The sequence below is a fragment of the Vanacampus margaritifer genome, chromosome 18 (genome assembly GCF_051991255.1).
Source record: "Vanacampus margaritifer isolate UIUO_Vmar chromosome 18, RoL_Vmar_1.0, whole genome shotgun sequence".
Lineage (NCBI taxonomy): Eukaryota > Metazoa > Chordata > Actinopteri > Syngnathiformes > Syngnathidae > Vanacampus > Vanacampus margaritifer.
This window is the reverse complement of record NC_135449.1, coordinates 15,162,151-15,190,005: the sequence shown is the minus strand read 5'-3', so window position 1 is coordinate 15,190,005 and position 27,855 is coordinate 15,162,151. Positions and strand designations below refer to the sequence as shown.

The window sequence follows — 27,855 nt, the reverse complement described above, 5'->3', positions numbered from 1 at the left end:
AAAGTTCCTTCTCCGCACTTCTTTGCCAAAACACATTTGGCTCTCACAGTCTGCCTAGACACTGATTGGGCCAGAAATTCGTTGTTTTAAATACACGCACATCTCACCAATGAAAACAGAATTCGTTTTGAAATAATACACATACACATACATTATTGTCTCTATCAGTTATGTCCAGTTCGGGTTGTTTTGCGAGATATTGTTTTGGGGAAGTCAGACCCTTCAACTATGTCCCAGTTTATGCACCAAATTTGCCCCTGAACGTTTGTTTACATTAGACTTCGTCTTGCCACCTCCTTTGGAAAAGTACTGGCCGAAATGATCAGAGGGGCGGATTTTAAGAAACTATATATAGCGTCTGCAACCCGGAAGAGGGGACACATTCTGACGCTCAGAAATTCCACGTTCTTAAGTGATGTACCTGAGTGTTGAATGTTCCAAGAGATCTCTTGTTTGATTAAAAATCATTTTTGCAAAGAATGTATTTTTCTTACAACAACTCACCCTCATATTTGAACACGCAAGGAGGACAAAATACCTCCTAATCTTTCAATTGGCGACCACCGACGTTTCGACAGTTTCCAGCGGGGCGTTCAGGGACGGGCAGAATTCTACGGCCACATAATAATTAAGGTAAGTGGACAAATGAATCCACGTTTTAGGAATTCTGTCTGTTTCAGGGCGCGGCGGCTGGTAAATTCGTCGTGTAAAATTATTTTGAGGCTGGAGTCTGTGTAAGAAAAATAGTGATGAATTTTGAAATCGTTTGCTTGGACGTGAAAGTCCCAGATTTCGGATTTTACCGCGGTGTTTGAACTATACACGTGGTGACGTGGTAGTGTATGCGGAAATGCGCAGATGATATGCGATCTTTTTGGAGTTATAAAGATTAATAACGATCGCTTGTAAGTCAGTCTGGGAAACATTTTGTCTTTACAATTTGGTTTTTACAGACGATAGATACGTAGATAATTGATTTGAAGTCTGTGTATATGAGGTTAAGATTAAGATTAAGTTGTTGAAGTTGAGAGTAAATCAGCTGGGGAAACATTATTGTTGTAACCAAGCGGTAGATGTATGGGCATTGGTTTTACGTCCATACATATTTAAGTTGAGAGAAGTCGGCTCAAAAAGCATCTTTGTCTTGATCCCTGCCTGATGCGCGGGAGAGACAAACACTTTGTTTTTATGAGTAATAGATTCTTGGGTAATTAGATAACGAAGATCCTTGAATAAGTGTTGCCGATTAAAGCTGCGGGAGGATCGACTGCTTCATTTTCTAGGGACAAAAGACTCAACTTATGGAAGTCAGATTGACATAAAACGGACTTAATACGCCGTTTTAAGATTAATCGATAGGTCTATGAATAATTGGATATTGACATTTTTAGACAAGATATAAGAGATAAGATGTATTGACTCAACTCGTGTAAGTCGGGCTGACTAAAGCATATTTGATACGACGCTTTAGATCAAGCCAATAGGTCTATTGAATATTCGTGATTAAAATTCAAAGACAAAGAAACTGTTGAAGCTGGGGTAGCGCAGTTGACATCCGGATATTTATGTGTTGATATGTCGTACAAAACGACATGTCTTGTCTGTCCGTTGTGTGTATGCCGTCTGATCGGTGAAGAAACTCTAACGTTACGGTAAAATCTTAAAGGGACCGCGACGAGAACAGTTGATTAATTCTGTTATAAGTGAGACGTCACTTCATTTAAATATTAATACAACTGAACTATGATAATTTACAATATAATATAATATAATACAAATCAATAAGCTATAAAATACCTGAGTTAATAATTAAGACGAAACATGGACACTCTATTTGAACTCAAAACACAGTGGTTTGACCCGAATGGGATTCCGTTGAGTTTAGATGGGATGACGCTGGATAAACAAATTGGGAACGCATGCGCTGTGGCTATAGGGATTTTACCTACAAAGGCTAAACGAGAAACAAAAAAAGAACTTTGCGACTGGATGCAAGACGGCTGTAGAAAAGGTTATTTTCCGTCATTACAATCTGCAGTGTGTCTAATCTCTTTGATGAAGAACGTTGAACTTGCATGTGTGAAAAAACGTCACGAACTAGATGAGCTGGTGCAACACACATCTGTAATTTCTTCGAGTGGAAGAAAAGCCAGAAATGATCGAAAGCTTGTTGACAAAATAATGAATAATGCTAGAATACTAGCTTTAGGTATTTTTGTGAAGTTATAACCATTTATATAACTAAATAATGATATAAGACTAAATGATTTGACCTGATATGACTTCCGCTAGTCGGAATTAAAGCTTCCGGATTAATCATACCGTTTAAATAATGACTTAAAATGTAATTAATATTGAACGACGGGACTTGATTATATTGTGAAAAAGGTTAGTTTATTCTAATAAGATATGGCATTTGTTCGATGGTTTTAATGACGGCAATTTAACTTTGAATGTGCGTACACGGCGACCGCCCGTTAATAATGTTATGAGTGTATGTAATTTTATATAAAGGAGAGTCCCGGACGTATCTTTAAGAAAAGTGTATTGAAAAAATGATGAATACTGAAATGTTGCTTTGCAAATAAAATAACTGTATAATACAAATTTATGTAATAAAACAAATTAAGCCGTTTAATAAGCGCTAAACGGGATAAATTAATTAGACGGTAAAATTACTAATAAAACTTCTAACGCTAAAACCCGCAATTGTCTGCGTTAAATAATTGAACGACATTATATAAATTGTTGCCGTAACTGATTTTATAAGCCCCTTACATAAATTTCTTAAGCACTAATGTTGAATACTTAAACTGGCTTCAAGAGTGCAAATACGTCATATTTAAAAATTATGTTTGCTATAAAACGAACGAATATTAATACACAAATAACATAGAGAGGTATAGTTTTAAGATATTATAAAATTTAGATGCATGTCTTATGCTTGTAGAGCATGGGTGGCTTTGACTGATTGTAGTTGCTATGACTCATTCCCTTTCTCGGGTTAAAAAATGCCAACAGCCATCAATCTTTGTAATGAGGTCAAATAAAATGTTTTTATAAAAGGTAATGTTAATTGTGTGATTGTTTTAGATTAAATAGTTTAGTCTCTACTCTTATTTTAATAATAATAATAATAATAACTAAAAACAAATAACTTGGATGGCAATTAATGTGGAATAATTCTTATATAGATGATTGTTTTTTCCCTTATGATTTTGTTTGTGCGCGAGAACATTGTTTAATAAATTTTAAATATCTTTTCAGAATCAGGAGACACACCCATTAAGGACAATTGGGGTCGCACCAAAGTGCCATGTTCCGGTCCTGGGGATGAAGTAATGTGTTAATTATAATTTAAAAGGAGTTTTTATTTTTTTTTTTCTCCGACGTTTATAAATAGAAAGTAATTTTAATCTCTCCTGAATATATTTAACCTTTGAATTCGACATTTGAAGTCTCATTACAAACAGACTGGGGAAGCTATCTGGAAGAAACACATTTTTGACATAATTTGAGGTGCTATGTAATTAAAATCATTCCTGCTTTGACGTTTGACCAAAGGCTGACTTTACGGGCTGCGGCCTCCATTGAGAAAACATTAATTGAAAACTACACACTTATTAATTAACTATATTTGTAAATTGTTAGAGTATATCTGTCCTATTTTATCCTAAGTATTATTTATGAAGGTATGCAAAACATATTAAATTAAATATTGTAAACCATAACAAATATTGACATATAATTAGCAATTATTTAAAATTGTAAACTTTCATTGTTTTAATTATTATTTTTTATTATTTTTATTTAATTTTTTTAATAAAAGAAGTTTTTGGTTTTAATATTTACTGACATGTTATAACCTAAATACTGTTGGGGCGGATTTTAGTGTTTTCAGTCGAGTGAGGATTATTGGTCAAGGGTCATTATTTCGGAACAAAGTCAACTGGCGGGACACAGACCTCTTTAAAACCCCCACCCACAGAGAAACTGCAACTGCCACCTGTCACCACCACCAGCAGGGCGGTGGAAAAAGATGCCGCCATACCTGACTACACCTGCAGCCTGCTAACGCCAGATGGAAGGGCGGAGATTCCTGCCGACTATTGCCACAAAGACTGTGCCATCATATACAAATGTGAAAAAAGAAAAACTGCTCCACTGCCAAATGAACTGTTCTATGAAACTGCTCCAAATATTCTGCACAAGCGTCTTCAAAGCGTTCCTGCGTCCAGAACTGTCCTACGAAAGAACTATGCCATACGAAGGCCACACCCAACAAACAATGCTCTCTTTGAATTGCTGATACCGGGCCATATGATTTGACGCTGACTGTTTGCACTGAAATCTATATTTTGACATGGGTAGGGTTATAACATTTACAGTAAAACATTTGGTAAATTTAACTAATTGATTGACAACATTTTATATATACAAATTTTTTATATTTTAAAAACTTTTTGATGTCTATTTTTGATTTGATCTGATTTGTTTATTTTGCTATTTTAAAACAGTCAGTTTTTTGGACAAACATCAAACAGGGGGACTAGTAAGCTTAATGGTAATATTAAAACTAAGGGCAACTTTATGTATTGATAATATTTGATTTTTTGTTAAATTTATTGGTTAAGCTACAATATTTTAAAGTACAAAAGATAATATTGGTAAATTTAAAGTTTCAGAAATTGAAAACAGCTAATATGAATATAGATAAGATATAATTTATTTGAACCTTAATTATTATATTTTATTTTTTAAAACTTGGTCTTTTGATATTTTCCCAAATTCTCTTTTCAAATTTAAACACTGGCTTGGGATGCATTGTTGAATTTACTGGTTAAATATAAACTTTTTCCCCTCTTTTTAAAATAAATACACAAGCTAAATTTAGGTACTGCAAAACTTTATATATTAGTCTGAAAAATTCTCTAAAGCGATCTTTTTCAGAAGGGGGAATTATTAGTTGGTCTGGGTATGTCATTGCGAAATAAAAAATAAATATAAAATTAAAAGTTAGTCTTAATATGATAATTAGAGATAGTCCGTGAGAACGAATTTTATAGGAGGACCTTGGGGAATTTTTTGGACCATGGAGAAGGAGTAAGTTTCGGCAGAGACGACAAATTAAGGTGAATATGTTCCATTTCTATTTTTATTAATCCCTGGGGCCCTGGGGGAAGTTGTTATTTTTTGATTTTATTATTGAGGCGAAAGTTGCATTTGTTTAATGGCCGGAAGCACATTTGACATGCTATATCTATAACAATAAGTATTATAATAACATATTTTAATAATCACATTCTGTAAACAAAATTGGCCTTGTCAGATTTGAACTGGCTAAAAAAGATCTTTATTTTCCTTGCAATCAATGTGCTTAGGTCATTAAAAAACCAGCCAAAGGCTGGATCATAATTGAATGTCACAACATACAGAATTTTTTCCACAGGACGGGCCTGCAGAACTTTACTAAAAATTTACTAACCCCTAACTAATAACACTACCAAAATGCTCTCTCTCAGAAGAAGGGATGTGAATAAAATGTTTATTAGTGACTAATAAAAATGTCCTGCACTCAGACCTGAGGTGATGGAGGGGTCAATCAGTCCAATGACGCCGACACCTGGTTCGTTCAACATCCGGCCTTCAGACCTGCCGGGTCCACTTCCTACTCAACCATTACCTTCAGAGAGACCACTGCTCGAGCCACCTGACCAACTGCTCGAGCCACCAGGGGGAGTCAACAGAGAAACCAGTCGACTGCTGCTTCCAGTGTCAGCTAACGAGCTGAGCATTACCCAATGGAAATAGGAGTAATGTGTCCCTTTTCCCCGGCGTTGCAAAAAAAAAAAAAAAAAAAAAAAAAAATGAGCCACACTTTCAGGAAACAAACCCCAATTCGATGAATTCCTACATCTCTGGCAGTAGATGTGGGCTAAAGGATTCATCCATCCATTCCCCTGACCGCTTGTCCTCACAATGATTGTGGGGGTGCTGAAGCCGATCCCAACTGGCTTCGGGCAGGAGACAAGGTGCAACCTGGACAGGTTGCCAGCCAAACGCAGAGCTGAAGGACTCTGTTTGAAAAAAACAACAACAAAACGCAAGCAACAAAACCTCCCTAGCCCAAACGACGACAAGTCTTCAATCGCGTCCCGAATTGCACATACACAATGACACTCCTTTTAATCCTTAACTGCCATGCCAATTTCCTGAAATCCCCTGCTACAATTTTTTGACATAATCATAACCCACTGTCTTTATATGTGATATGCTTATTTTGCTGAAAAACCGAAAAAACACAAAAAACTGAAAAAACAAAATATCTTCTGATGAATCACACTGTTTGACATATGACGGGCGTCCTCTCTTGTTAAAAGGGTGTTTTTCTTCTTCCTGTGTTGCACCTGCTATTATGATGATGAAGATCCCGTGGGAATCCTTTGGTAAAAATGTTTAAATATTTAGTTGTTGGGCTTAGTTAGTGTTTACGTAAGCCCAAAGGGCGGACTGAAAGATATAATAACATTTTTAATACCTAAATTTATATACCAACTATTGTTACACATATGAACATTTTAATTTTCCATATTAACCTTTGAATTAGAAATCTTGTGTCTCAGCAGGGCACATGATGTTGACCTCGTATGCTCTAACCTTAAGCTTGAACGACGTTGTTTTGTCTAAAAAGTTCCTTCTCCGCACTTCTTTGCCAAAACACATTTGGCTCTCACAGTCTGCCTAGACACTGATTGGGCCAGAAATTCGTTGTTTTAAATACACGCACATCTCACCAATGAAAACAGAATTCGTTTTGAAATAATACACATACACATACATTATTGTCTCTATCAGTTATGTCCAGTTCGGGTTGTTTTGCGAGATATTGTTTTGGGGAAGTCAGACCCTTCAACTATGTCCCAGTTTATGCACCAAATTTGCCCCTGAACGTTTGTTTACATTAGACTTCGTCTTGCCACCTCCTTTGGAAAAGTACTGGCCGAAATGATCAGAGGGGCGGATTTTAAGAAACTATATATAGCGTCTGCAACCCGGAAGAGGGGACACATTCTGACGCTCAGAAATTCCACGTTCTTAAGTGATGTACCTGAGTGTTGAATGTTCCAAGAGATCTCTTGTTTGATTAAAAATCATTTTTGCAAAGAATGTATTTTTCTTACAACAACTCACCCTCATATTTGAACACGCAAGGAGGACAAAATACCTCCTAATCTTTCACATACCACTACAAGAAGAAAAAAATAAAATCACACACACTGAGGTTCTGCCAGGCCAATCACAGCCATCGACTGCTAAGTGAAGTTTTCATTCAGTTAAGCTCTTTTCTCTTTTTCAAATAAGCTAGATGTTGCCCGTGCTGCTGGTGGTGGCCACATTAACAACTTCAAAAACAAGAATAATTTGAACGTATTTACAACATGTGTCTAACCGGAAGTTTTCTGTGTTGTTATTATTATTATTTTTTAATATTGTGTATTGATTTTGGCGTATTCTTTTTTTTTTTTACTCACCCTGTAAACCTACAAGGTTATGAATGTGGTAGTTCCATAAAAATGAAGTGTCTTCTAAAGTATCTCTGATTATGCACACTTTTCCCTGCAATGAAGCTGTTTCTGCCGATTCCTCTTGTGGAGAACATCACCTGGGCTACATCCACATTTTCCACCCCATGGTCACCACGAACCCTTGAGAAGAAAATGTAACAAAAATGAGAACTCCTATTAATTATGTATTACACTTCACTGAAATGAAAACCTTAAAACAAGTCAATGGTTAGAACAGGTAGATTGACATTATTAAGGGTAGGATAGGCTAGGTGATGATGTCTGACTAACCTTTGGGGTAAGCCATACTTCTCAACAGCTTCATTGAAGAAGGCATGGGTTGTGGAGGCTCTGTTATTATTTGCAACAGCAAGATACATTATCTATGTGAGAAGAATATAATTGTCCCATTATGACTTCAAGCAACTGTACTTTTTATTTTCAAATGATCAAAGTGGGTTAACAATAACAATATCAATTTTAAGTGTCAATTTCAAAGCTCTTAACAAATACAATTTCAATAACCCCTAAAAGTCATGTAGTAGTTAAAACAGGATTATATTTAAAAAGGTAAAATGCAACAATAATACACCATGCAATTGGTGTAATGGCACTAGTCTTTATAAAATGTCAAAAAAGAAAACATGTAATCTAATTCTCAGACGAAGAGTGCCAGCGAAGTGTTAGCATAAAGTCACAGGTAACAGATGATGGAGTTTTGATTTGTTACTGTAAGTGCAATTAAAGCTTTACAACTAAAATGACTGTAAGTAAGAGTATTACAGTACTATTATGTTACCATTGAAGAATACAAATACAAAGGTGCTCCCAAAGAAAATGAAACTGATTTCTGAGGTAGCCATCCTAAACTAGTGCTACAATCTGAATAAAGGTCTTCAAAAACAAAAAACAACTAATCACAATTTAAATACCTGATTCGATGACAAAAAGTTTAGACGTTTAAAGGGAATATCCAATTATTTATACCTTCCTTGAGAAACCATCGATTCCTCCAAATATCACCATATTGTACCTTCAATGACATTTGAGATAAAGAAAAACATTAGGTATTATGACTTTTTTGTACATAGTTAAGTCATGTACAGGTAATATGTTTTGATTTGAAAAACATAACCAACCTTATAAGTTTGTGGTTTGTGTCTATATGCATCAGCGATCTTGGGCCTGGGACAGAGTATGTTCTGCGAACAACACACCTCAACGTTGACATTCTCAGCACAATTCCTGCTGTGTCAACCCTATGCATCGATTCACGAATCCTCTGCCACTGTACACGATGCCCCTGTGCCCGCAACAATCCCATCATTAATCTGTACCCAGCATGTGGGTTGCAGAGGTGTGTTTGTGACACCAGGTTGTCAAGCTCATCATTAGTCAGTTGACTGTACAAGGCCCTAACAGAAATACCCCAGCTGTTCATGTTTCTCTGCAGCGTCCACCTAGAAACTCCTAAAAGTCTGGCAATGTACGTTGCAGATAGCCCTATGCTGAGGAGCTCCGAAACATATTCCCTACATATTAACATTTTTGGACAACCAGGTTTTGTTCTCCCCACAGGAACCGTTACATGAAGCTCCATTTCATCTTGGGCAGAGAGGAGACCATGCACATCAGTAAGGGCTTCATACACTTGCTGAGGGATCTGAATTTGGTTAGCTAGTGCACTTAGTAAAACCATGTCCTGTGAAATTATAAATTGCAGATAGTCCAGGTCCAGAGGGGCACGCTCAAGGGCACCTGATAGTCTGTTATGGAGTCGGGCCAGTAAAAGATTCAGCAGCAGTTCCTAGAGAGAAATACAGGGTGTCCATAACATCTGTTTACAATTTTTAAAACAATATATTATAAAGGCAGTTGTTGAGATGTCTTAACCAGATTTGTTTTATTTTAACCAGTGTTTATTAAATAAAGTATTTATTCATATTGAATTTATTTGTTTCAGATACTGTGTTGATGGATGGTAAACGTCCAGCAAACATGGCAACAAATCGAGTAGCGTTTTCATGTGCCTGGTGTAAATGATGATGACCATATAGAGGTCTATTAAATTAAGTTAAAAAAAAAAAAACTCACAAAAATAAAGGTACTTAAAATTCTCAAAATTGTTATAATTGTAAAGAGACCTTTGGGACACTTTGTATAGGTCGTGTGTAATGTGCATGATTATTGATTACATTATTATGCAAACAGGAAGAAATAATAATAATAACCAAACCATTAATGTCAAGACAGTAGCGATATTCCGCTCACCTGCTGTTGCAGCGAAGAGCTGTTGCTCTGATCGGTCATTTTTCTAGAAGGCAAAACAAGATAAAGTACACTATAGAGTCAAATGTGTACATACATAACATCGATTCGGTGCATCTTCCCTGCAGTACCTGTCAATGGCGCATATGTCAGCGACATGAATTCGTTTGTTAGCCAGCTAACTAAATACAAGAAATAACAATTTTAACCAACATAGGGGAGCAGCGCACTGCACCACTCTTGGCATATAATGAAGTAGTTTAGTTGTTCATTGTTGTCATATAGCCACAGTATTCCAAAGCATGAGATGCAATTAAGTCCGTTGCGCCAGAAATGACGATAACGACTAGACTGCTTTAGCATGAAATCAAATGCCAGCTAGCTAGAAAGCGAAATATGTGATGCTAATCAAAAACAGGTTGGATGGCCAGCGTTTAAACAACAATATTTGAAAGAATGATGAAGTAACATAATACCTACCTTGTAATACCAGAAACCAAAAGAGACTGTAGTCTTCTTAATTGTATGTGGTTGGCGACGATGTGTCCTGCTTGTATCCTTCCGCGAGTCCCGCCACCGTCGTTCGCTAAACCAATGAGTTTGCGCTTCAGTCCGCTCAAATCCTTCTCACTTGATTGGTCAAAATTACCATCCATTGCACCAGAGCCCGCCTCTTTCTCTACGAGTACAAATCACGGCGCTCTACAAGTACAAATCAATTTGCCCCATACGTCGCGGTACATTTGGTGCAAAACTTACGTCACTGGAAAGCAGCAGAAAAAACACTTGTGACACCTAGTGGCGACTTCTTTGACTACAAGTTGTCATTTCTACAAGTACAAATCACTTTTACAGATACAAATTTACACTTTCAGTACAGGTACAATTTTTTTTATTACAGATACAATTTTTTTTTTTACAGGTACACATTTTTTTTTACAGGTACAAATTTTTATTACAGATACAATTTTTTTTTTTTACAGGTACACTTTTTTTTTTACAGGTACAAATTTTTATTACAGATACAATTTTTTTTTTTACAGGTACACATTTTTTTTTACAGGTACAAATTTTTATTACAGATACAATTTTTTTTTTTACAGGTACACATTTTTTTTTTACAGGTACACATTTTTTTTACAGGTACAAATCATGACTTTTACAGATACAAATTTAGACTTTTTTTACAAGTTAGTTTTGCACCATATTTACCTCCATTGCACCATATTTACCTCCATACAATTGACCGTCTCGAATTCCACGTCAGGTGTTTTTTTTTCTTAAAACAAACAAACATGTCATTAACTCTTTTACTGCCAAAGACGTTAAATGACGTTCTGCAAAAACCTACGGAGGAGCACCAAAGACGTTAAAAGACGTCCTCCCATTTTTTTTTTTTTTTTTTGAAACGGGTGCTGGGAAGGCTTGCGGAGCTCTCCTGAAAGTTTTAAGCAGGTCTCGTGAGCCTAATGACTATTTTTGGCCCCTAGAGGGCAGCGATGACTCTCTTTTGACAAGATCGGTGGGCGTCAGTAGAGGCGGAGCTAGAGCGTTGAGCAGGAGATCAGAATGGAAAACAAAGGAAAAATGGCGGCCGGTCGCGAGGAGCTAACGCCAGAGCCGTTTTTTTCAAAGACCAAAAGCATCGCTAAAAGAGCACATTGTTGATGACGATGATCATCATCGATGATGAAGATGATGGTGACTCCGTGGTTGGAAAGCATTGACGCGGCAGTAGAAGACGTTAGATGGAGCTAGATGGAGGAGGGAACGGGCAATGGCGAGCGTTTGCAAGCAGCTCTACACTTACAAGACAAAAGGCATCGACCAACGCTAAAAGAGTACATTGATGACGATGATGATGAAGGTGAATCCGAGCTTGACGGCGAAATTGGAACCGCTGACGCGGCGGCTATGACGGTGTCGTAACGCGGAGCGCAACCGAGCACGCACAGGCGGACGTTCGATCGGACGACGGAGAGTGCCCCGAGTCCAATGCATATTCATCGGAGGAAGTGTGTACAGTCTGCTACTTGCTTTTTATTCCCCGGAAAAAAAGGCCGTCAAGAAAGTGTAACGTTTGCACGCAAAACGGACCAATGTGAAAGTGAAAGTAAACTGTTGTGCGAGTCCTGGCGTCTCCTTGCACGCAGGAGAGCGTTACAAAAGGAAAAACTGTATTTGAAACATCCACATAATTGTAAGTAGTACCACAGTTGCACACATTTGTAAATAGTTTGCGAAATTGTTTTGTCAAATTGTTACACTGTTGAATGGAAATAAACGTATTTTGCAATCAAAAAACACTTTTTCATTGTTGGTGAAAGCGTTTTACAGAAGTAAAGCACTATTTAGGTGTTTGTGGCATCATTCATGGACAAAAAGAAGTGTAGAATTCACTAGAGTGCATGAAATAACATCGTTTCACAAAAAGCTCTTTTTCTCCGTTTTTTGTTTCAAAAGAGAGAATTTCGGTGAAAGTAACCATTTTCTATTGTTGATTACTGAAGAACGGAATAAGGTAGAAACAAACTTTTTTTTCTGATGAAAGCTGATAGTCCGATCTTTCATTTGGTAGTATGTGTTTCCATAGTCCAAACACAACATTTTCTGTGGACCATGAAAGATCACTCAAAATGCTTAAATCGGCTGGCACTGGCGACAACCCGTTTTTGAAAACGTCTGGCAGTCAAAGAGTTAATAGTAGTAAAGCTTTTATGAAAGAAAAAAAAGAACAGTCTAAGTTTTTTTTAAGCGGCCATGTAGTATATATATCCAGGAGAGAAATAAATAAACATTTAAATAAATTTAAAAAAGGGAAAAAAAGAGTTAGAACGTGCTTGTTAGTGTGTGATTGACGTTTCGCTCCCTCTCGCTATTGATCAATACTACAAAACCAAAAGGACGACGACGTAGGTATGTCCAGTGACGTAACACCATGCTGAGAGGCCCCGGTGTAAAAAAAAAAAAAAACTTGGCCAGCCCCCCACCCCAAAAATTTTTTTTCCCCCATCCACTGCCCACACACGAGCGCTCCTGCGCACACACGCACGCACGCACACACACACGTGCTCGCACACATTCTTTGGAGAGAAGTGTGACTTGTCACCAAGGACTTTTGCAGGGCCTCCAATTTCAATATTATGACATCTATATTGAACATTAAAAATATACCACAAAAATCTTCCAATAGATTATATTCTGTTTTACAACTTTTAAATCTGTTTAAACATGTGCAATTTGCCATAGATTTGAATCCCACTAAATGCACTTATAACAAAAATAATTTGTAGCTATAATCACTCATTACCTTTACGACGCTCCTATCCGTTTCATTAATAGGTTAGGCTGTGACTGATTTATGTGTATTTACTGAATAAATTTGTTGTCTAGAAATTAAATTTCTGGCGAATCATTTGTGTTTACTGAGTAGATTAGTAATTCTCTTCTGAAAGCAAATAACTCCATGATTAACTAAAGTAGCAATTTAAGATTATGAATACTTGACAATAGGATTTTTAGCGTTTATTTTGCTCCTATAAACAAGCAAAGTCAACGTGGTGCCCCAGAGGTTGCTTAGGAAATTACAACTCCCCTCAGTACCGTCTAAATTTCTCATTAAGCCATTACGGCAACCCAAATAATCGCTACAGTCAATTGTCCCTTAAACGGTCTTCTGTTGATGAGGCCCCTAGTTCAACTTCAGACCATCGATCACACTCTTTTGTGGCAAAGCTCACCTACGGCTGGTGGAGTACCGATACTTAGCCTTATTTCAAGGAATCAGTAGTCAGGGTTGGGAGGGTTACTTTTAAAATTTATTCCGCTAGAGTTACAAGTTATCTGCGTAAAAATTTAGTTATAATTATCACCACAATAGTGCGTCCCTGCTATTTGTGGGTGATTGGGACCCAGGCAGCCTACAGATAGCAACAATCCTTTTATAATTCACATCGATTAAATGCATGATTGTATAGATAGGCTGATTGATTGAAGGCCATATTCTGTTGTCAAACCGACAGATGTCCCAATAAGGTAAAGTAAAGTTTTGCTGGCTAACAAAACTGTTGTTGCTGTAATGCGGAATGGGGAGAAAAGGGACAAATTAAGCTTTTGAAAGCAACATTTCCCATAGTAACTAATTTCACCCACGGGTGTAGCGCTGGTCCACTATTCCACGACCGGGACGAAAACCACAATGCTCCTCCTGAATACCAGAGACGACAGACCCTCCTCTCCAGCACCCCTGAATAGACTTTACCAGGGAGGCTGAGGAGTGTGATCCCTCTATAGTTGGAGCACACCCTCCGGTCCCCGTTCTCTGCATCCTTCTTTAAAAAGGGAACCGGAACAAACATGGGCAAACATGGGACCAAAATTTAACCTAATTGCTGAACCCAATTAGATGCACCAATTTGTACAATTTGGTTTGGTCTGTTTGCAAAGTTGCACTTGCCCCAGTTCTCTCGGATCACAGATACTGTATGTCTCTGTATCCGCGCACTTTTCGCAGAGCAACATTTTCCGGCTTTTTGCCAATCCATCCCATTTGTAATGATCCACCAGGTTTTCCTCTGGCTTCTGTCTACCGGGTATATTTCACCATCTTTCGCAACATTTTGTGGCCTTCTGCCATTTCATACATTTAGTAACAAGCATCCTTAACTCATTCACTTCCATAAATTCATAAAAAAAAAAGGGAAGATCGTTCAATTTAATCAGAGACAATTCTCTTGGGCGCTACGTTGGCCCAGCAAACTCGTTACCAGCGGGACACGTCAGGACCACTGTGGGCGTCCACCAGGTTGTCCTTTGGCTTTTCTTTTTATATAGCGTCAGCCCGCTGGGGGGGAGACAGCAGTCCCGGGACTAAAGGCCCTCGGTAAGGCCGTCATTGCCCTCCCATATTTTCCAGCATTCTGCCTTTCCATCCCTTTTGTAATGGGTTAGTTACCGCCCCAATTCTATCAGCCCAGAGATACTCCTCTGTATTTGAGCACTTGCAGGCACCTTTATCGGACTCCAGTATAGTCACGCAACAGATTCTTGTTCAGGAAGCAGTTAATCAAAGACAATTTTCTTGGGCGCTGCATTGGCCCAGCAAACTCAATACCAGCGGGACACGTCAGGGTCGCTGCGGGCCTCCACCAGGTTTCTCTTTGGCTTCTGCCTACCGGGCATAGTTCACCATCCTTCGCAACATTTTCCAGCTTTCTGCCTTTTCAGCTCTTTTGTAATGGGTTAGTTACCGATCCAATTCTATCAGTCCAGAGATACTCCTCTGTATTTGGGTTCTTGCTGGCACCTTTATCAGACTCCTGTACAGCCACGCAACAGATGTCTTGTTCAGGGAGCAGTTAATCAAAGACAATTCTCTTGAGCCCTACATTGGCCCAGCTAACTCGTTATCAGCTGGATACGTCAGGACCACTGCGGGCCTCCACCAGGTTTTCCTCTGGCTTCTTCCAGCCCAGCCATAGTTCAACATTTTTCCTCAACATTTTATGGGCTTCTGCCATTCCATGCCATTCATATTGGATTAGTTACAGGCCCAGTTCTCTGAGCCCACAGAGACGCCTCTGTCTGAGCACTTGGAGGCACATTTATCGGACTCCTGTACAGTCACACAACTCATGTCTTGTTCAGGGAGCAGTTAATCAGAGACAATTCTCTTAAGCGCTGCGTTGGCCCAGATAACTCATTAACAGCGGGACACGTCAGGACCACTGCGGAAGTCCCACCAGGTTTTCCTCTGGCTTTTTTTGACGTAGCGTCAGCCTGTTGGGGGGTAAACAGTCGTCCCGGGACTAACGGCCCTGGGGGAGGCCGTCATTGCCCTGCCCTTACCCAAATTCTATCATCCCAGAGATACTCTGTATTTGGGCACTTGCTGGAACCTTTATCACACTACTGTACAGTCACGCAACAGATGTCATGTTCAGGGAGACAATTCTCTTGGGCGCTGTTTTGGCCCAGCAAAATCGTGACCAGCGGGACACGGCAGGACCGCTTCACCATGTTTTCCTTTGGCTTTTTCCTGCCCAGGCATACATCTTTCTCAACATATTCTGGCCTTCTGCCATTCATATTGCATTAGTTACAGGCCCAGTTTTCTGAGCCCAGAGAAACACCTCTGTCTGGGCACTTGCAGGCACTATTATTGGACTCCTGTACAATAACGCAACAGATGTCTTGTTCAGGGAGCGGTAAAATCAGAGACTGTTCTCTTGGACGTTGCGTTGGCCTCTGTATCTGGGCATATTACGCAGGCGGGGAGACTTAACACCCAGCCACACCACAGCGCAACATTTTTAGGCCTTCTGCCATCTCATCCCATTTGTAGTCTCTCAGCCAATAGAGATACCTCGGTATCTGGGCAGTTTTTGGCGGGGAAACTTTAAACACCCGGCCCCCGCCTAGCCCCACGCCGACATTACATTTTCCGACCGTCTGCTGATCCATTCCATTCGCAATGGTTTAACACCCTGTTCTCTTGGCCCAGAGATGCCTCTGTATCCCGGCACTTTCGGCGGGCCGGAAGACAAACCTCTGGCTCCCTGCCAGTGCAACATTTTCTGGCCTTCTGCCATCCCATCCCATTCGTAATGGGTTTGTTACTGCCCCAGTTCACTCAGCCCACAGAGACGCCTCTGTGTCCGTGCACTTTCTGACACCTTCATCGGACACCTGAACCGCCACGCAACAGATCTCTTTTTCAGGGAGAAGTTAATTAGACACACACCCTGTGGGCATCACGTTGGCCGATCAAGCTCGTTACCAGCGGTACAACGACAGGAACGCTGCGGGCCACCACCAGAGTTTCCTCTGGGTTCGCCCTGCTCGGTCATAATTCACCATCTTTTGCAATATTTTCCGGCCTTCTGCCATCCCATCCCATTCATAATAGGTAAGTTATTGCCCCAAATCTCCCAGCCCACAGAGACGCCTTTGTGTCCATGCATTTTCCATGGGCGGGGAGACTTTTAACATCCCACTCCACGCCGGCGCAACATTTTCCGGCCGTCTGCCAAACCGTCCCATTCGTAATGGGTTTGTTACTGCCCCAGTTCACTCAGCCCACAGAGACGCCTCTGTGTCCGTGCACTTTCTGACACCTTCATCGGACACCTGTACCGCCACGCAACAGATATCTTTTTCAGGGAGAAGTTTATTAGACACACACCCTGTGGGCATCACGTTGGCCGATCAAGCTCGTTACCAGCGGTACAACGACAGGACCGCTTTGGGCCTCCACCAGAGTTTCCTCTGGGTTCGCCTTGCTCGGGTATAGTTGACCATCTTTTGCAACATTTTCCGGCCTTCTGCCATCCCATTCATAATGGGTTAGTTATTGCCCCAAATCTCCCAGCCCACTCTGTGTCAATGCATTTTCCATGGACGGGGAGACTTTTAACGTCCCGCACCACGCCGGCGCAACATTTTCCGGCCGTCTGCCTAACCATCCCATTCGTAATGGGTTTGTTACTCTCCAAGTTCTCTCAGCCCACAGAGACGCCTCTGTGTCCGTGCACTTTCTGACACCTTCATTGGACACCTGTACCAACACGCAACAGATATCTTTCTCAGGGAGAAGTTTATTAGACACACACCCTGTGGGCATCACGTTGGCCGATCAAGCTCGTTACCAGCGGTACAACGACAGGACCGCTTTGGGCCTCCAACAGAGTTTCCTCTGGGTTCGCCCTGCTTGGGTATAGTTCACCATCTTTTGCAACATTTTCCGGCCTTCTGCCATCCCAATCATAATGGGTTAGTTATTGCCCCAAATCTCCCAGCCCACAGAGATGCCTCTGTGTCCATGCATTTTCCATGGGCGGGGAGACTTTTAACGTCCCGCTCCACGCCGGAGCAACATTTTCCGATCGTCTGCCAAACCGTCCCATTCGTAATGGGTTTGTTACTGCCCCAGTTCACTCAGCCCACAGAGACGCCTCTGTGTCCGTGCACTTTCTGACACCTTCATCGGACACCTGTACCGCCACGCAACAGATATCTTTTTCAGGGAGAAGTTTATTAGACACACACCCTGTGGGCATCACGTTGGCCGATCAAGCTCGTTACCAGCGGTACAACGACAGGACCGCTTTGGGCCTCCAACAGAGTTTCCTCTGGGTTCTCCCTGCTCGGGTATAGTTCACCATCTTTTGCAACATTTTCCGGCCTTCTGCCATCCCAATCATAATGGGTTAGTTATTGCCCCAAATCTCCCAGCCCACAGAGATGCCTCTGTGTCCATGCATTTTCCATGGGCGGGGAGACTTTTAACGTCCCGCTCCACGCCGGAGCAACATTTTCCGATCGTCTGCCAAACCATCCCACACGTAATGGGTTTGTTACTGCCCCAGTTCACTCAGCCCACAGAGACGCCTCTGTGTCCGTACACTTTCTGACACCTGTACCGCCACGCAACAGATCTAGTTTTCAGGGAGAGGTTTATTAGACACACCCTATGGGAATCAGGTTGGCCGATCAATTACGTTATCAGCAGTACAACGACAGGACCGCTGCGGGCCTCCACCAGAGTTTCCTCTGGGTACGCCCTGCTCGGGCATAGTTCACCATCTTTTGCAACTTTTTCCGGCCTTCTGCCATCCCATCCCATTCATAATGGGTTAGTTATTGCCCCAAATCTCCCAGCCCACAGAGACGCCTCTGTGTCCATGCATTTTCCATGGGCGGGGAGACTTTTAACGTCTCGCTCCACGGCGGCGCAACATTTTCCGGACGTCTGCCAAACCATCCCATTCGTAATGGGTTTGTTACTGCCCCAGTTAACTCAGCCCACACAGACGCACGCCTCTGTGTCCGTGCACTTTCTGACACCTTCATCGGACAACTGTACCGCCACGCAACAGATCAATTTTTCAGGAAAAGTTTTATTAGACACACACCCTGTGGGCATCACGTTGGCCGATCAAGCTCGTTATCAGCGGTACAATGACAGGACCGCTTTGGGCCTCCACCAGAGTTTCCTCTGGGTTCGCCCTGCCCGGGCATAGTACACCATCTTTTGCAACATTTTCTGACTTCTGCCATCCCATCCCATTCATAATGGGTTAGTTATTGCCCCAAATCTCCAAGCCCACAGAGACGCCTCTGTGTCCATGCATTTTCCATGGGAGGGGAGACTTTTAACGTCCCGCTCCACGCCGGCGCAACATTTTCCGGCCGTCTGACAAACAATCCCATTCATAATTGGTTTGTTACTGCCCCAGTTCACTCAGCCCACACAGACGCCTGTGTCCGTGCACTTTCTGACACCTTCATCGGACACCTGTACCGCCACGCAACAGACCTCTTTTTCAGGGAGAGGTTTATTAGACACAAACCCTGTGGGAATAACTTTGGCCGATCAAGCTCGTTACCAGCGGTACAACGACAGGACCGCTGCAGGCCTCCACCAGAGTTTCCACTGGGTACGCCCTGCTCGGGCATAGTTCACCATCTTTTGCAACATTTTCCGGCCTTCTGCCATCCTATCCCATTCATAATGGGTTAGTTATTGCCCCTAATCCCCCAGCCCACAGAGACGCCTCTGTGTCCATGCGTTTTCCATGGGCAGGGAGACTTTTAACGTCCCGCTCCACGCCATCGCAACATTTTCCGGCCGTCTGCCAAACCATCCCATTCGTAATGGGTTTGTTACTGCCCCAGTTCACTCAGTCCACAGACACGCCTCTGTGTCCGTGCACTTTCTGACACCATTGGACACCTGTACCGCCACGCAACAGATCTCTTTTTCAGGGAGAGGTTTATTAGACACACACCCTGTAGGCATCACGTTGGCCGGTCAAGCTCGTTACCAGCGGTACAACGACAGGACCGCTGAGGGCCTCCACCAGAGTTTCCTCTGGGTTCGCCCTACTCGGGAATAGTTCACCATATTTTGCAACATTTTCCGGCCTTCTGCCATCCCATCCCATTCAAAATGGGTTAGTTATTGCCCCGAATCCCCCAGCCCACAGAGACGCCTCTGTGTTCATGCATTTTCCATGGGCGGGGAGGCATTTAACGTCCCGCTCCACACCGGCGCAACATTTTTCGGCCGTCTGCAAAACCATCCCATTCGTAATGGGTTTGTTACTGCCCCAGTTCACTCAGCCCACACAGACCCCTGTGTCCGTGCACTTTCTGACACCTATACCGCCACGCAACAGATCTCTTTTTCAGGGAGATGTTTATTAGACACACACCCTGTGGGCATCACGTTGGCCGGTCAAGCTCGTTACCAGCGGTACAACGACAGGACCGCTGCGGGCCTCCACTAGAGTTTCCTCTGGGTTCGCCCTGCTCAGGCATAGTTCACAATCTTTTGCAACATTTTCCGGCCTTCTGCCATCCCATACCATTAATAATGGGTTAGTTATTGCCCCAAATCTCCCAGCCCACAGAGACGCCTCTGTGTCCATGCATTTTCAAAGGGAAGGGAGACTTTTAACGTCCCGCTCCACGCTGGCGCAACATTTTCCGGCCGTCTGCCAAACCATCCCATTCGTAATGGGTTTGTTACTGCCCCAGTTCACTCAGCCCACAGAGACGCCTCTGTGTCCGTGCACTTTCTGACACCTGTACCGCCACGCAACAGATCACTTTTTCAGGGAAAGGTTTATTAGACACACACCCTATGGGCATCACGTTGGCCGATCAATTTCGTTACCAGCGGTACAACGACAGGACCGCTGCGGGCCTCCACCAGAGTTTTCTCTGGGTTCGCCCTGCTCGGGCATAGTTCACCATCTTTTGCAACATTTTCCGGCCTTCTGCCATCCCATCCCATTCATATTGGGTTAGTTATTGCCCCTAATCCCCCAGCCCACAGAGACGCCTCTGTGTTCATGCATTTTCCATTGGCGGGGAGACTTTTAACGTCCCGCTCCAGGCCGGCACAAAATTTTCCGGCCGTCTGCCAAACCATCCCATTCGTAATGGGTTTGTTACTGCCCCAGTTCACTCAGTCCACAGAGACGCCTCTGTGTCCGTGCACTTTCTGACACCATTGGACACCTGTACCGCCACGCAACAGATCTCTTTTTCAGGGAGAGGTATATTAGACACACACCCTGTGGGCATCACGTTGGCCGGTCAAGCTCGTTACCAGCGGTACAACGACAGGACCACTGAGGGCCTCCACCAGAGTTTCCTCTGGGTTCGCCCTACTCGGGAATAGTTCACCATATTTTGCAACATTTTCCGGCCTTCTGCCATCCCATCCCATTCATAATGGGTTAGTTATTGCCCCGAATCCACCAGCCCACAGAGACGCCTCTGTGTTCATGCATTTTCCATGGGCGGGGAGACTTTTAACGTCCCGCTCCACACCGGCGCAACATTTTTCGTCCGTCTGCAAAACCATCCCATTCGTAATGGGTTTGTTCCTGCCCCAGTTCACTCAGCCCACAGAGACGCCTCTGTGTCCGTGCACTTTCTGACACCTGTACCGCCACGCAACAGATCACTTTTTCAGGGAGAGGTTTATTATACACACACCCTATGGGCATCACGTTGGCCGGTCAAGCTCGTTACCAGCGGTACAACGACAGGACCGCTGCGGGCCTCCACTAGAGTTTCCTCTGGGTTCGCCCTGCTCAGGCATAGTTCACAATCTTTTGCAACATTTTCCGGCCTTCTGCCATCCCATACCATTAATAATGGGTTAGTTATTGCCCCAAATCTCCCAGCCCACAGAGACGCCTCTGTGTCCATGCATTTTCAAAGGGAAGGGAGACTTTTAACGTCCCGCTCCACGCCGGCGCAACATTTTCCGGCCATCTGCCAAACCATCCCATTCGTAATGGGTTTGTTACTGCCCCAGTTCACTCAGCCCACAGAGACGTCTCTGTGTCCGTGCACTTTCTGACACCTGTACCGCCACGCAACAGATCTCTTTTTCAGGGAGATGTTTATTAGACACACACCCTGTGGGCATCACGTTGGCCGGTCAAGCTCGTTACCAGCGGTACAACGACAGGACCGCTGCGGGCCTCCACCAGAGTTTCCTCTGGGTTCGCCCTACTCGGGCATAGTTCACAATCTTTTGCAACATTTTCCGGCCTTCTGCCATCCCATACCATTAATAATGGGTTAGTTATTGCCCCAAATCTCCCAGCCACCAGAGACGCCTCTGTGTCCATGCATTTTCAAACGGAAGGGAGACTTTTAACGTCCCGCTCCACGCCGGCGCAACATTTTCCGGCCATCTGCCAAACCATCCCATTCGTAATGGGTTTGTTACTGCCCCAGTTCACTCAGCCCACAGAGACGTCTCTGTGTCCGTGCACTTTCTGACACCTGTACCGCCACGCAACAGATCTCTTTTTCAGGGAGATGTTTATTAGACACACACCCTGTGGGCATCACGTTGGCCGGTCAAGCTCGTTACCAGCGGTACAACGACAGGACCGCTGCGGGCCTCCACCAGAGTTTCCTCTGGGTTCGCTCTACTCGGGCATAGTTCACAATCTTTTGCAACATTTTCCGGCCTTCTGCCATCCCATACCATTAATAATGGGTTAGTTATTGCCCCAAATCTCCCAGCCACCAGAGACGCCTCTGTGTCCATGCATTTTCAAACGGAAGGGAGACTTTTAACGTCCCGCTCCACGCTGGCGCAACATTTTCCGGCCGTCTGCCAAACCATCCCATTCGTAATGGGTTTGTTACTGCCCCAGTTCACTCAGCCCACAGAGACGCCTCTGTGTCCGTGCACTTTCTGACACCTGTACCGCCACGCAACAGATCACTTTTTCAGGGAAAGGTTTATTAGACACACACCCTATGGGCATCACGTTGGCCGATCAATTTCGTTACCAGCGGTACAACGACAGGACCGCTGCGGGCCTCCACCAGAGTTTTCTCTGGGTTCGCCCTGCTCGGGCATAGTTCACCATCTTTTGCAACATTTTCCGGCCTTCTGCCATCCCATCCCATTCATATTGGGTTAGTTATTGCCCCTAATCCCCCAGCCCACAGAGACGCCTCTGTGTTCATGCATTTTCCATTGGCGGGGAGACTTTTAACGTCCCGCTCCAGGCCGGCACAAAATTTTCCGGCCGTCTGCCAAACCATCCCATTCGTAATGGGTTTGTTACTGCCCCAGTTCACTCAGTCCACAGAGACGCCTCTGTGTCCGTGCACTTTCTGACACCATTGGACACCTGTACCGCCACGCAACAGATCTCTTTTTCAGGGAGAGGTATATTAGACACACACCCTGTGGGCATCACGATGGCCGATCAAGCTTGTTACCAGCGGTACAACGACAGGACCGCTGCGGGCCTCCACTAGAGTTTCCTCTGGGTTCGCCCTGCTCAGGCATAGTTCACAATCTTTTGCAACATTTTCCGGCCTTCTGCCATCCCATACCATTAATAATGGGTTAGTTATTGCCCCAAATCTCCCAGCCCACAGAGACGCCTCTGTGTCCATGCATTTTCAAAGGGAAGGGAGACTTTTAACGTCCCGCTCCACACCGGCGCAACATTTTCCGACCGTCTGCCAAACCATCCCATTCGTAATGGGTTTGTTACTGCCCCAGTTCACTCAGCCCGCAGAGACGCCTCTGTGTCCGTGCACTTTCTGACACCTGTACCGCCACGCAACAGATCACTTTTTCAGGGAAAGGTTTATTAGACACACACCCTATGGGCATCACGTTGGCCGATCAATTTCGTTACCAGCGGTACAACGACAGGACCGCTGCGGGCCTCCACTAGAGTTTCCTCTGGGTTCGCCCTGCTCAGGCATAGTTCACAATCTTTTGCAACATTTTCCGGCCTTCTGCCATCCCATACCATTAATAATGGGTTAGTTATTGCCCCAAATCTCCCAGCCCACAGAGACGCCTCTGTGTCCATGCATTTTCAAAGGGAAGGGAGACTTTTAACGTCCCGCTCCACGCCGGCGCAACATTTTCCGGCCGTCTGCAAAACCATCCCATTCGTAATGGGTTTGTTACTGCCCCAGTTCGCTCAGCCCACAGAGACGCCTCTGTGTCCGTGCACTTTCTGACACCTGTACCCAACGCAACAGATCACTTTTTCAGGGAGAGGTTTATTAGACACACACCCTATAAGCATCACGTTGGCCGATCAATTTCGTTACCAGCGGTACAACGACAGGACCGCTGCGGGCCTCCACCAGAGTTTTCTCTGGGTTCGCCCTGCTCGGGCATAGTTCACCGTATTTTGCAAAATTTTCCGGCCTTCTGCCATCCCATCCCATTCATAATGGGTTAGTTATTGCCCCAAATCTCCCAGCCCACAGAGACGCCTCTGTGTCCATGCATTTACCATAAGCGGGGAGACTTTTAACGTCCCGCTCCACGCCGGCGCAACATTTTCCGGCCGTCTGCAAAACCATCCCATTCGTAATGGGTTTGTTACTGCCCCAGTTCACTCAGCCCACAGAGACGCCTCTGTGTCCGTGCACTTTCTGACACTATCGGACACCTGTACCACCACGCAACAGATCTCTTTTTCAGGGAGAGGTTTATTAGACACACACCCTGTGGGCATCACGTTGGCCGGTCAAGCTCATTACCAGCGGTACAATGACAGGACCGCTGAGGGCCTCCACCAGAGTTTCCTCTGGGTTCGCCATACTCGGGAATAGTTCACCATCTTTTGCAACATTTTCCGGCCTTCTGCCATCCCATCCCATTCATAATGGGTTAGTTATTGCCCCTAATCCCTCAGCCCACAGAGACGCCTCTGTGTCCATGCATTTTTCATGGGCGGGGAGACTTTTAACGTCCCGCTCCACGCCGGCGCAACATTTTTCGGCCGTCTGCAAAACCATCCCATTCGTAATGGGTTTGTTACTGCCCCAGTTCACTCAGCCCACAGAGACGCCTCTGTGTCCGTGCACTTTCTGACACCTGCACCGCCACGCAACAGATCACTTTTTCAGGGAGAGGTTTATTAGACACACACCCTATGGGCATCACGATGTTGGCCGATCAATTTCGTTACCAGCGGTACAACGACAGGACCGCTTTGGGCCTCCACCAGAGTTTCCTCTGGGTTCGCCCTGCTCGGGCGTAGTTCACCATCTTTTGCAACATTTTCCGGCCTTCTGCCATCCCATCCCATTCATAATGGGTTAGTTATTGCCCCAAATCTCCCAGCCCACAGAGACGCCTCTGTGTCCATGCATTTACCATAAGCGGGGAGACTTTTAACGTCCCGCTCCACGCCGGCACAACATTTTCCGGCCGTCTGCCAAACCATCTCATTCGTAATGGGTTTGTTACTGCCCCAGTTAACTCAGTCCACAGAGACGCCTCTGTATCCGTGCACTTTCTGACACCATCGGACACCTGTACCGCCACGCAACAGATCTCTTTTTCAGGGAGAGGTTTATTAGACACACACCCTGTGGGCATCACGTTGACCGGTCAAGCTCGTTACCAGCGGTACAACGACAGGACCGCTGAGGGCCTCCACCAGAGTATCCTCTGGGTTCGCCCTACTCGGGAATAGTTCACCATCTTTTGCAACATTTTCCGGCCTTCTGCCATCCCATCCCATTTATAATGGGTTAGTTATTGCCCCTAATCCCCCAGCCCACAGTGACGCCTCTGTGTGCATGCATTTTCCATGGGCGGGGAGACTTTTAACGTCCAGCTCCACGCCGGCGCAACATTTTTCGGCCGTCTGCAAAACCATCCCATTCGTAATGGGTTTGTTACTGCCCCAGTTCACTGAGCCCACAGAGACGCCTCTGTGTCCGTGCACTTTCTGACACCTGTACCGCCACGCAACAGATCACTTTTTCAGGGAGAGGTTTATTAGACACACACCCTATGGGCATCACGTTGGCCGATCAATTTCGTTACCAGCGGTACAACGACAGGACCGCTGCGGGCCTCCACCAGAGTTTTCTCTGGGTTCGCCCTGCTCGGGCATAGTGCACCATATTTTGCAAAAATTTCCGGCCTTCTGCCATCCCATCTCATTCATAATGGGTTAGTTATTGCCCCAAATCTCCCAGCCCACAGAGACGCCTCTGTGTCCATGCATTTACCATAAGCGGGAAGACTTTTAACGTCCTGCTCCACGCCGGCGCAACATTTTCCGTCCGTCTGCAAAACCATCCCTTTCGTAATGGGTTTGTTACTGCCCCAGTTCACTCAGCCCACACAGACGCCTCTGTGTCCGTGCAGTTTCTGACACCTTCATCGGACACCTGTCCCGCCACGCAACAGACCTCTTTTTCAGGGAGAGGTTTATTAGACACACACCCTGTGGGTATCACGTTGGCCGATCAAGGTCGTTATCAGCGGTACAACGACAGGACTGCTTTGGGCCTCCACCAGAGTTTCCTCTGGGTTCGCCCTGCTCGGGCATAGTTCACCATCTTTTGCAACATTTTCCGACTTCTGCCATCCCATCCCAATCATAATGGGTTAGTTATTGCCCCAATTCTACCAGCCCACAGAGACGCTTGTGTGTCCATGCATTTTCCATGGGCGGGGAGACTTTTAACATCCCGCTCCACGCCGGCGCAACATTTTCCGGCCGTCTGCCAAACCATCCCATTCGTAATGGGTTTGTTACTGCCCCAGTTAACTCAGTCCACAGAGACGCCTCTGTGTCCGTGCACTTTCTGACACCATCGGACACCTGTACCGCCACGCAACAGATCTCTTTTTCAGGGAGAGGTTTATTAGACACACACCCTGTGGGCATCACGTTGGCCGGTCAAGCTCGTTACCAGCGGTACAACGACAGGACCGCTGAGGGCCTCCACCAGAGTATCCTCTGGGTTCGCCCTACTCGGGAATAGTTCACCATCTTTTGCAACATTTTCCGGCCTTCTGCCATCCCATCCCATTTATAATGGGTTAGTTATTGCCCCTAATCCCCCAGCCCACAGTGACGCCTCTGTGTGCATGCATTTTCCATGGGCGGGGAGACTTTTAACGTCCAGCTCCACGCCGGCGCAACATTTTTCGGCCGTCTGCAAAACCATCCCATTCGTAATGGGTTTGTTACTGCCCCAGTTCACTCAGCCCACAGAGACGCCTCTGTGTCCGTGCACTTTCTGACACCTGTACCGCCACGCAACAGATCACTTTTTCAGGGAGAGGTTTATTAGACACACACCCTATGGGCATCACGTTGGCCGATCAATTTCGTTACCAGCGGTACAACGACAGGACCGCTGCGGGCCTCCACCAGAGTTTTCTCTGGGTTCGCCCTGCTCGGGCATAGTGCACCATATTTTGCAAAATTTTCCGGCCTTCTGCCATCCCATCTCATTCATAATGGGTTAGTTATTGCCCCAAATCTCCCAGCCCACAGAGACGCCTCTGTGTCCATGCATTTACCATAAGCGGGGAGACTTTTAACGGCCTGCTCCACGCCGGCGCAACATTTTCCGTCCGTCTGCAAAACCATCCCTTTCGTAATGGGTTTGTTACTGCCCCAGTTCACTCAGCCCACACAGACGCCTCTATGTCCGTGCAGTTTCTGACACCTTCATCGGACACCTGTCCCGCCACGCAACAGACCTCTTTTTCAGGGAGAGGTTTATTAGACACACACCCTGTGGGTATCACGTTGGCCGATCAAGGTCGTTATCAGCGGTACAACGACAGGACTGCTTTGGGCCTCCACCAGAGTTTCCTCTGGGTTCGCCCTGCTCGGGCATAGTTCACCATCTTTTGCAACATTTTCCGACTTCTGCCATCCCATCCCAATCATAATGGGTTAGTTATTGCCCCAATTCTACCAGCCCACAGAGACGCTTGTGTGTCCATGCATTTTCCATGGGCGGGGAGACTTTTAACATCCCGCTCCACGCCGGCGCAACATTTTCCGGCCCTCTGCCAAACCATCCCATTCGTAATGGTTTTGTTACTGCCCCAGTTTACTCAGCCCACACTGACGCCTCTGTGTCCGTGCACTTTCTGACACCTTCATCGGACACCTGTACCGCCACGCAACAGACCTCTTTTTCAGGGAGAAATTTATTAGACACACACGCTTTGGGTATCACG

At 44.6% G+C, this 27,855-nt stretch overlaps 1 protein-coding gene across 1 annotated transcript; it reads right to left on the bottom strand.

Moving 5' to 3' along the window:
* Nucleotides 1-3,210: 3,210 nt before the first annotated feature.
* Nucleotides 3,211-10,497, bottom strand: LOC144038728 (uncharacterized). The gene is made up of 6 exons (XM_077551433.1): nt 10,314-10,497; nt 9,837-9,879; nt 8,705-9,372; nt 8,553-8,598; nt 7,857-7,948; nt 3,211-7,706 (listed from the first exon to the last, which is right to left on the bottom strand). The coding sequence occupies exons 1-6, from the start codon at nt 10,487-10,489 to the stop codon at nt 7,550-7,552; spliced, it is 1,182 nt and encodes a 393-aa protein (XP_077407559.1). The 5' UTR covers nt 10,490-10,497; the 3' UTR covers nt 3,211-7,549.
* Between the last annotated feature and the right edge of the window lie 17,358 nt (nt 10,498-27,855).